This window comes from Lentinus tigrinus, assembly GCF_003813185.1.
Source record: "Lentinus tigrinus ALCF2SS1-7 unplaced genomic scaffold L226scaffold_58, whole genome shotgun sequence".
Lineage (NCBI taxonomy): Eukaryota > Fungi > Basidiomycota > Agaricomycetes > Polyporales > Polyporaceae > Lentinus > Lentinus tigrinus.
This window is the reverse complement of record NW_027137967.1, coordinates 1-11,160: the sequence shown is the minus strand read 5'-3', so window position 1 is coordinate 11,160 and position 11,160 is coordinate 1. Positions and strand designations below refer to the sequence as shown.

The 11,160-nt window shown below is 48.4% G+C and overlaps 1 protein-coding gene across 1 annotated transcript; it reads left to right on the top strand.

Moving 5' to 3' along the window:
- Nucleotides 1-6,362: 6,362 nt before the first annotated feature.
- Nucleotides 6,363-9,391, top strand: L226DRAFT_548449 (uncharacterized protein; the record flags this gene model as incomplete). Its single annotated transcript, XM_067682591.1, has 9 exons — nt 6,363-6,455; nt 6,564-6,905; nt 7,367-7,542; nt 7,601-7,735; nt 7,775-7,974; nt 8,029-8,222; nt 8,372-8,630; nt 8,688-9,191; nt 9,252-9,391. The coding sequence occupies 9 exons, from the start codon at nt 6,363-6,365 to the stop codon at nt 9,389-9,391; spliced, it is 2,043 nt and encodes a 680-aa protein (XP_067529222.1).
- Between the last annotated feature and the right edge of the window lie 1,769 nt (nt 9,392-11,160).

The window sequence follows — 11,160 nt, the reverse complement described above, 5'->3', positions numbered from 1 at the left end:
TAGCTTGCTCCGGTATAAACTCCGGAGCCTCTTGTCGGACTTCCGCAAATTGAAGACATCGACAACTCTTCGGGCGTTGGTCAATAACTTCGCCAAAGTCTTCATTCCCGCGCACCATCGGACTTCGGACTTCGGACTTCCCTTCGGAGTTCAACTTGTGCGCATAGTCCTAACAGTTGTCTACTGCACATTCAAGTGCAAAGTCGAGATCTGAGGGTCAGATAGCCAGAGGTCTGGGTGGAGAGCAGAGGGTCCAATAAGTAAGGATAACAGGCATTAGATTAATGAGATATCTGAACTGAGGTTACATGCATGCTGTACTGGGACTTTTATACTAAGAGTTGCAGGCTTCAGAATACTACCAGAATTGGATGACCAATGTAAAGTAAGCAAGAACCTAAGTAAGAATATGCATAAAGGGTCTGAGTAGAGAGGTCCAGATGGAAGAGTCTGAAGTCAAGGAAAGAAGTCTGTGGAAGGTTCTATAAACAAGACCATGCTAGAGGCTGCTAGTAAATCTAGTGTCCAGATGTCCAGAAACTGTTCAAGGTGTTTAGCATGGTTGTAACAGAGAGTCACAATTGCTTGTAAAGAGGACATGTGCAGGCAGCGATTGCAATTGTCCTGTGGGGAGATTACAAAGATTGCAAAGGGGCTATTAGTCAAAGTATGCACCAGCAATTGAATGGGCAGATTGCAAGTGATTGTGGCCATGAGTGCTTACATGTTCTGGCAATTATTTTGATTTTTTGCTGATGTCAGTGAGCTGACTAAGCAAACCCAATAGGCAGTCTTTTTACCAATATGTGTGTATGCTGCTCAGAGTGCAATTGACTCATTAATGTAGAAGTTTAGATGTATATTATTATTGACCTTCTGAGACTACTGGTAACAAAGTATAATAGATTATATCATAGTGTTAGACTTGTATGCAATCTTTCATATATCACTACACAGCAAATTCATATTGTGCAGTCCTCAGCCATCTTGTCCCTTAGAGCTTGTACTGACTCTTAAGTCTGAACCCTGACTTTAGTTCAGACTCTGGATTCAGTTATCAAAATAGAGGACAACAACATTACCTCAGGGTGTTGTCAATAACTCTGCCAAAGCCCTCACTACATTGTGCTATTAGACTTTGTTATTACTCTGGTTATTTCTATAAATAATATGACACACTCTCACATGCAGATGGGTCAGTTGGCAAGCAAGGTCAGTGATGGCCATAGAGGAACTCAAAGTACTTTCAGGCATTTTGGCAGGCAATGACAGTCATGTGTGTAGATAAAGTGGCAGCAAAATTAAAGCATATATCAGTAGCTAACGCTATATACCACTATTAAAACAATTGACAGCTGTGAGTATAAGTATTGTACATTAATAGGGAGAGCAAAAAAGGGTCCAGTAAAGGTAAGGAGACCGTGACACCACCAAAATGAGCATGTAGCAATGGGAAGGGCATAGTGATCAGAGAAAAGAAAAAGGCAATTATTAGTGTAGTATGCATAGTACAAACCTGGATTCCTCAAGTTGTCCTCAAAGTTATCTTGTGATCACTCACCATTGATTTAAGTGTGGCTGTTAGTGGACATCAAGTTTAGAGAGTGTATATATTCACTTATGCTGTACAGGATATATGTGCATGAGCCAAGTCCTGGGAGAATGTTTTGGTGTGAGAATCTAGAGGTCAGTATTGACCCCATGGACACATATACTACACTCACCTCAGCAGGAAGGGATATGACTGAAGACTTACCTAAGAGTGCTGCTTAACACATGCCATATAACTCAATGATAAAATGATGACCAAGGAGGACTTACTAACATTTGATTGACTGATCTTAGATGCAAGCACACTGTGACATTTGGGAGCACAACATGATAAGTAGGGCAGACATAATAAGGGGCACTGATCAGAGGTTGTGAAGAAGAAAAAGGGCAATGAGAATAAACAGACAAAAGAGGCTTTTACAGCAGGCCAAAGATGGTTCGAGAAGCTGAAGGGTGAGTCTAATGATAGATTCCCCTGTACCCAGCTGAGGTTATCTGACAAGTGAGGCAGTGGAGGTTGCAAGTATATGTGAGTGCCCAATAGATTGTCAAGTGTGCAATCAGTTCCAAGGATTTCAGGATTTTGCCAATGGAGAGTATTCAGTGCCCACCCCAATTGTGTCAACAAGGTCCTAAGCAAGCCCTGCTGAGTTTATTATATGTATCAGCCTAATTAGATAGGTAATGAGGTTCTAAAAGCAAGTTCTATAGCACCCAGGTTCCATGTGATATATACAAAAATAGCCTATATGTAATGTATATCATACTTGGGGAACATCCCACAGGTGATGTATCATTCCTACAATAAGTGCTGATTTGGATTACTGATTCAAAGGCCAGGTTCAGGGACTTGACAACATTTGTGGTGTAATATAATGCATTTAGTATATGCAGATACATATAGTCCTAGCAAGTATGTATGCATGCATAGCCTATTATGACATTATTTCTGTGCTTATGAAGAGCCTAAGTCCTGACTGCCACTTGTTGGCATTCTGCAGCATCTTTTTGCCTTCCTGGATATCCAGCAAGTGATATTAGAACCAGTATTTGTCCTACAAGCTTTAGAAGCTGGTGTTGAAACTGAAGTTGACAAACATGTAAGGCTAGAGCCATTAGGAGAACTCCTTGATGGCCACTGCGTTGCTATGCCCTGACAATTTATCAGCACATTTTTACTATCATTAGAATAAATCTTACCACAACAACACAAATATGTACCACAAAGCACTCATAAGGAAGAATATGTCATTCTCAGTGACAAGCACTTGAACCCAGCATTACTTGTCCTTATTTAGGATGAGACCCTGAGTGAACAAGTTGACTGTGTGCCAGTGTTCATTCTAGCTAATTATCATTTTTAGAGTCTGCTAACTAGTATTATAAAGTCCAGCCCTAGAACACATATAGAACTGGTCCCTAAACTTGGGGCTAGGACTGTAAAGGACTGGATTTCACACATGTCCTTCACAACTTGGGACTAAACAAGGCTGAAGGGACTTTACACACAGCAAAATTGAGTGGAGCAGAAGACCAGATATCTAGTCAGAGGTTAGACAGAGGGTGTGCATGATTGTATAAAACAACCTTCACCTGAGGCTATTGAATCTGAGCAAGATCAGATGATACCTCAGTTGTTGGGAGTAGTATTAGGGAATATCCCAAAAGAGATGATCAGGTAACACTTGATGATAGTCCCCGTTGGGACTAATAGTAGACCTATTGTAGGTCTTGTATGAGGCGTTGAATATGACTTGACAATGCGAAGTGGATCACTTGAGGATGCCTCAGCCTGAGTGAAAAGGGGGGAAAAGGCCCTTTCCCTCATCCCTTGAGGGATGAGGGTTTATATATTGTCTCTGTGGAAATCTCTACAAATATGGTCAAACATCATTTAAGCTATTGTGTCTGACTGGACAATAGAGAAAGAACAATAGGGACAGAATAATAAAATATAGGATGATAGAGAAAGGACAATAGAGATAGAATAATAGGACTCAGGATAATAACATGAAGACAATAAGAGAAGGGAATAATAAGTCTCAGACAATAAGACAGTAGACAATAGAGTGGGAAAATAAAGGAAATAGTACAATAGTGCTTGAGAAATTTCTCAAGAACAATGGGACTAGACAATAATATCAAAGGACAATAGCTGAATAGGAACAATATGAGTCTGAACAATAGTTCATAGACAATAGGGGCATGTAAGTCCAAGAAGATACAGTGAGTATACTTTCAGATATCCAAGAATACATGCAGATGTGTTTGAGTGACAAAATAGTTCGCAAAAAGGTTGTTGTTCACTAGCCCCTAATTCTCAGCCTCATCATCCTCCTCATTGTTGAGGAGGATCCCCAATAGCCAGTCTTCCTCATCGTCCTCATACTGGGGGTTGCATACCAATGACTATCTGGTGGTCACCAGTCTCGATGACTAAATCAGAGAGGTCATCAGCTCAAATCTCCTGATTGTCAAAATTATACAGTTGACCATGGCCCCACAACAGGTACACTTCCTGCTCAGATTCACCCAAGTGAAGGGTGTCACTCTCACTGAGAGCATCACTGCACAGAGTTGTAGTCGTACCTTCTGATAGAAGAGAAATGGTCTCGTCAAAGGGGAAGATGCTGAATGCTATGTCAGGTCATGCCACCTGTGCCTCCCATGGCTAGAGCCTAAGAAGCCCCATCAGGTCAGGGGACTTCGGCCCACTAATTAGAGGGCTTTCCAGCCAAATCCCGTACTACTGGAGATTTCTGTGGTGAATTTCGTTATCTGTGGGCGGTAAGATGCACTTATTCTGATCTTTCATTTCATCTTACGTGTTACCTTCCTATGTTCTCGCTTGCGTGGTTTCTGCCCTTTTTGGATTTGTCTGTGCCTTCTGCTCGCAGGCGCTGTTGTCTGTCTATCATGGAGAGGCCGCCCTCTTGCCATACTCATATTCCTTCCGTGTACGTATGTTCAAATATGACGTACGCCATGTTTCCGGCGAACTGTCCATGTGTGCCCAGCTCCCGATGTCGTTCCCCGGCCTCCTGCATGCTCCCCTGCCCGGTGGTGCTTCTACCGTCTCCACTGTGACATCTCCCACCTCCTGCCCGACTCCCTGCCTGACTCCCTGCCTGACTCCCGCCCTGACTCCCACCCCAACTCCCTGCCCGACTCCCGCCCAACAGCTCTGAGGTTCCCGCCCTCTCCCCCAAAGACAAGTCTTACGGAGCACGGTGGTTTGCCACAGTGAGTTATGCGCCCATCACTGGTACCAGTGTTGTACTGAAGAACTCGTTGATGTAGTTCGTGACAGTGATGTCCAGTGCGCATGACGACCGGAGGAAGAGGGTCGCATATTAGAGCAGCACATACACAAAGGCCTCGAGTTCATTGCAGACCTCCACGCCGGGCTTCGTGAGGGATAGTAAGATGTTCATAGGTGGCGCGCCAGCGTCGGGGAACGTGTGCACCCCGCCACTCAACAGCGCTTCGAGGGACCTGCTAAGAATACCTGTCAATAGCATGGAAGACTCGTGGCTGCAGACCTTCATTCCAGCTGATGTTGTTACTCGGCAGAGGTGATTTTGTTCTGCGCGCACTCAGCACGTCCGCTCTCCCGCCCTCCCTCCTGCCCTCCCGGCTGCCCCGGATTGCACCAGCCATGGCTCTGTTGATGGTGCGGCAAGTGATAGTGCCAACATACATCTAGATACTAAGATCTGAGAGCTCGAAGGGAGGGACTGTGTGTCAACTTAACGCGGGAGAAATTCTGAATAGAAATACTCTTACTCAGACTGAGGGTTCCTTTGACGCCATGAGACTGCCCTCTGCCGCCCTCTGCCCATGTGCCAAACGACCATTGGCGGTGATCATGCTGGATTTCAGTGTGTGATCAGAGGTACAAGCTATACGCTTCAAGTCGGAGAGCTCACACAAAGTTGCAGAAATTCAGAGTCATGTCATTCTCGAGGTATGTTGCCCAAGCTAGTTGCCAGATCAACAGAGAAGCTGCCAGATAGACAGAGACGCTGGCTTCCAGATTGACAGATTTCTGACCGCTGTGGTCAACATGCTCACATGGTCAGTTGCCTCCTCCACCTCCCTCCATGTCCAGTAAAGGGCGCAGCTACATCTCATCGTCTGTAGACATTCGCACATACAATGGTTTTCGACGGCGTTGCAAGACCTCGAACCTCAAGCTGTCTCAGAGCCACAAGCAACGCATAGAAGCCAAGCGATTGCGACTTCAACAGATATCGGGTGTGTATTCATGCTCCACAGCGCGACTGACCTCCAAGCTCATCACATTCCAGGGCTGAGCTTTCAAGATCATAATGATGTCATGGTCATCGATGATGATAACAATGATGGCTTGGCCATGCACACGCTGCCGCCAGGGGAGGAGGGGATGTTCTTGAGTCATGAGGGTGGGGAAGATGAGCTTTGCAAGGCGATCTTTGAGGATACACCTCTGCCTCAGTAAGTCTTTGTCTGGTCATCATATCTGCAATACCCTCATATTGTCCAGTAAACGTCATGACCCTCGAACACACCACGACCAGACTGAGAGGTGAAATCGCGACTGGGAACTTCAACTCGAGGACCTCGTTACTGCATACCTGAGCTGGCAAGCTGGTATATCGCCCGCTGCCGAAGACTCAAGAGCTGGAGATTTATCGTTCACAATCACGGTGGTCAATTTTCTTGGTGAGTACATCGTGTCATTGTGTCGGTCCACCATGTGACACAATAGTACAGACATAGGCCAGCGTACCTTTCACCGACCCACAGCAGAGATGAAGGCAAATGTCACCATGGTACTTGACGGGTACATTGGCACTGCTCCAACTGCCCCCTCGATCGCCCTATCTTTCGATGTCCTCGAAGTTTACCGCCAATATCACCGTGTTTGTCCACGCCTGAGCATCCAGGCACACATTCGGGCGCTATGCCACATCCACTGAGTACGCTGTTCCTCTCGCAACTCTATAATCCTGGATTCTCACCGCATGTAGGTTCCATATTGGAAAGGCTTGGTGGCGCAGTTCAGCAATACATATGACATCTACCTCGATATATTGGACCGCATAGACAACCGTGTGCGTGCCGTCCTCAAGCAAGACACGCCTGAGTGGTGGATGTGCAATGCATGTGCACCATGTCTGTACACACTGGAGAATGAGTCCAAGCTTTCACGCTCGATGCTGGTAACAATGGACGGTAACCAGTCATTGAAGCTTGTTGATAGCGCGTTTCGTTCTGGTACCCCACTGTTAGACTCACGTCAGGCGCGCACGGATTACTGGATTCCCACGGCAGAGGTTGATCGCTTCAAGGATGAGGTTGGACAAGCTAAGGTGCGTACCTTCATATGGCAGGGATCCCAGCACTTCCGACGGGTCAACAGGCGTTCCAATGGGTGGAAAGTCATCAAGTGCGGTTATCTTTCAGTAGCCTGTGGGGAACAGCCAGTATCTGCCTAACGCAGACCTGGCGATGACTTGAAAAGGGTGTCGACCATATCATGACCAAGCTTCAGACTGGAGTCTCGTACTCCAAGGACATGTCTCTCTACACGGTCTCATGTTTCAAGATGGGTACCTTTTGGATGGTTGCTCTGTCCAGCCGGACAAAGGGTATCCATGAACGGCCTAAATTGCTGGACTTTTCACCCATCTGAAGGGCGAGTATCCCGTCGCACCGGCAAGAACCTGTGTCCTATGCTGACATATCTGTGATGTTTCAGAGAACTTTGGCCGCAGAGGGCGAAGCACAACAAGATCATCAGGACGGCCCGGACGAAGATGCGCTCCTTGAGGACATCAACGGCTCACCCGAGGAGGTGGCGTCAATCTGTGTTGAGCGCTGGCAGAATGCGGGCCCAGAGTCGCGTAAGAAGATGTTCGCGCTCTTTGCAGTAAGCAGCGTGTTCGTATGTCTATGTAGACATGGTCACATCCTTATCATGTGCGACATGATACGTAGTGGAGAACTGTAAGTACCTTGATTCTCTAGCTCTTGCACCCACACATGATCAACGTGTATACTGCAGGATGAAGTATCCTTTGGCGATTATCAACAAGCTGCTTGAGGTGTATGGCCCAGACATTCTTGTTGGATACGACATTGGTTGTGAGTTCTCGAAGACGCTGCACCACAGTTCTCTTGGGCCACGCATAGAGGAGCAGTGATTGACTTGTATAGTGCCTGTGTTCCACGGCCACAGCCACAACTGTGGCTGTCAGGTGCGATTCCATCCTCTCTACTTTGTCGGTGCAGGAAAGGAAGACTTCGAAGAATGTGAGCGATTGTTTTCTGAGTCCAATGGCCTTGCGTCTGGCACCCGCCTCGCTACACCTTTCCACCGTTGTCAGGCCATCGAGGAATTTGCAAAGTTCTGGAGCTGCCAGAAGCACGCCAAATCTGGTAGGTGGATCGTTACAGACATACATGCACTACCCTAATGCACTGTGATCCTAGGAAACTTCATATACAACAATTACAAGCAGGCGCTGAACATCCTCTCAATAGATGCGGAAGCTTTTGATGTCCTTGCCCGTCAACTCTCAATCACGCATCAAGACTGTGATCAGTACCTCGAGCAGGAACAGGAATACCTCGCAAAGTGCAAGACTGAGCCGCCTGAGGTAGCGGTGAAGATCGACTACATTGCTGTGCTTCTGTGGCTGGAGAAGGCCGGGTGCATTGTCCTATGATCTCACACACATTTTGTTGCTGACACGTCACCTGCAGGTGAGAAGCTGTAGCTGCAAAGTCGGCAGAAGATGCCATCGATCCATTTATTGTTGTGAATAACGTGAAGGCCGCGAACAAGCATGAGGCCGAGATCAAGCGCGTTCGAACACGCGCACGTACCGCACATTCGCGCTGGGCTATCGCTGAAGAAAATGTGCTGCAAATCGAGGATGACCTCGGCATCGAGAAGCGGTGGATGAGTGGGTCTCGGGAGTATCTCGAGGCGCTGGAGGAGCTTCAATTTTGGAAGTATCGCTGCGTGCTCGACAACCTAGAGCGCCTGGTCATCCAGCGTATGTTTGAACTCACCAAGCTTGGCATGAGTGGTATTGGTGCACGCGTGTTTGTTACTCAGGATTTACGTCACTTACATGGTACTTTAGGCTATAAGCTCAGGAAGAAGATCAGTAAGGCACTCAAGACACGAGCAGAGGCCATCCGGCACGCTCTCGACGAGTACAACAAGTGCGCTGCGGCCCTCCCATCTCCTCAGGCTGCCCTGTCATGGCACGACATCATGGAGATGGCGTCACTGGCTGAGTTCGATCTCCTTCGAGACACACGGGAGGATGTTCGCGAGTACCCCTGGGCCAAGCGCCTCAACCGCCAAGCCATGAACCTCCACTTCAACATCCTGCGTGCGCACGAGGAGATTGAGTGTTTGGATGTGGAGATTCCGCGACTCTTTACCTCTCTCGTTGATCGGCACTACAACTTACAGATGGCGATCGCATACGTCGCAGATACTGACCCAGCGCTTGCCCATGAGCTTCGCGTGCGATGGGCGTGCGAGGACCGCATTAGTGCGCGCATCGCGGCTCGACTGTATGAGACGTCACAGCTGAAGGGCTTCTCAGGCAAGCTTGTGGCAGGCACACGGATCGGGCGTGAGCACGTGAACCTTGAGGACATTGCGTTGTGGAGCTGGGCTTGTTGCGGAGCGACAGATGGCGTTCCTGAAAATGGACTTGAGGTGTGCCAGAGTGGTGGGAAAGAGAAGCAGGTCAAGAACTATGACAAGGCATACAATGATGATGTGTCTGACAATGTCATATCAGGGGTTGAGGATGAAGGCGAGGCAGTATGATTTGTTGACTTCATAGATTCCCTTGGGCAAGATGTACGCTAAGTAGTCATAATGAAATTGTCTGCGGTCTATGAGACATACATAGTATTGTCACATGTGTGATCTGAACATACAACTGTGAATTCATACAGAACCTCTGCGCACAATTGACCCTGCTACGTACTACGACCTGGATGCAGTGCTTGAAGATTTCAGTCGAGCAGCGGACGGCTGGGTGGCCATCAAGTCGCTCATGGATGCTGCACTGCTTGTGAACGCTGTTCAGGCAGGAAAACAATCCAGCGGAGGGAATGGTCTCTCCACTGACTTGTTTGCCTGTCTGGTTTTGCGTGCACCGCTGGCATCCCCGCTGCGCCTGAGAGGCAAGGTACGTCTATGTCCCGCATACATCATGCCTACTAGTTCCTTGGATCGGTGAAGTTGACTCCTTTGGAAGTCCGACCTCAGTGACACCGTGCACTGCATGGCGAGAGCTATGAGCTACTGGTGAAGCCGGTGGGTGAGGGGATACTTCGAGTTCCTCCACTGGATTGTTTTCCTGCACAGGTTCATGTGCACTGCTGGTATCCCCGCTGCGCCCGAGAGGCAAAGTACGCCTACATCTTGCATACATCATGCCGAGTTCCTCGGGGCCGAGCATCGAGCTTGGGAGACGAGCCAGTACGTGTTAGACGGAGTCTGCAGGTAAGAGGTGTTCGGACGAGTTGGCGCAACGGCGACTCAGTTGTCGGCTTGGGTTCGTGGCTGCTTGTTTGGGCTTGCTAAGGCCAGCGAGTGTTGGGCAGATGGGGCTCCCTGTTGAAGCAACGTCTGGACAGTGATGGATGGGTGAAGTCGACTCCTTCGGGAGTCTGACCCCGGTGATGAATCCATGAAGTCAACTCCCTCGGGAGTCCAACCCCGGTGATGGATCCGTGAAGTCGACTCCCTCAGGAGTCCAACCTCAGTAATGCCGTGAACCCCACGGCGGGAGCTGCTGTTGCAGCCGGGAGGTGGCAGGATACTTGAAGGCCCTCCGCTGGATTGTTTTCCTAGTGCCCGGTGGTATACCCGCTGAGCGCGAGAGCCTACTATGTCTTGCGCCGTCCTGTGACCTCTCTTGACGCAAACGAGTTGTGGAAGGTCTGAGTAGGTTCAACAAGCATAGAATCATAGAGTACTGTAGGACTACGGAATGATATGGCTTGTGTTGCATTAATGAACCAGGAGGAGTTTGGGCTGAGCGTACCGGATCGGAGTCCAGAGCAACCTTGGGCCGGGTTGCCAAGCGCTCGTGATGGCCAATGTTCTACTCAATGGCCTGCCATGGTCACTATTATTATATTGACTTGTTGCTCAATGACTGCAAATCTCACCACCCTTGTAACTGTCTCTGTCCTCAGCTACGTCAATTCTTATCCCTTGACTCTAAATCTTGAGATCGCTGAATACTGTGACAAGTAACACATTTAGGATTAAGATTGCCCTTCTGGCTGACAGCACAAGACGACTTGCCATTCAGTCAGGAATGTGTAGCGGGAGAAGGACCAAGGTACGTACATCGCCAGTGAGCCTTATATCTATTAGTGCCCATCGTTTCCCGCCCTCCCCCACTCTTCTCTTCCCCCACCATGGCGACCCAATGAGTCCTCCTGTCACATCCCGTGCCAAGTCCGCCCTGCCATCTCTCCGACACAACCCCGACCCCACTACCCCTGAACTCCGCCCCCCTTTTCCGGCTAATACGTCACCACCCCTACTCCTTTCCCTCCTGCCTTATCCGGACTTCC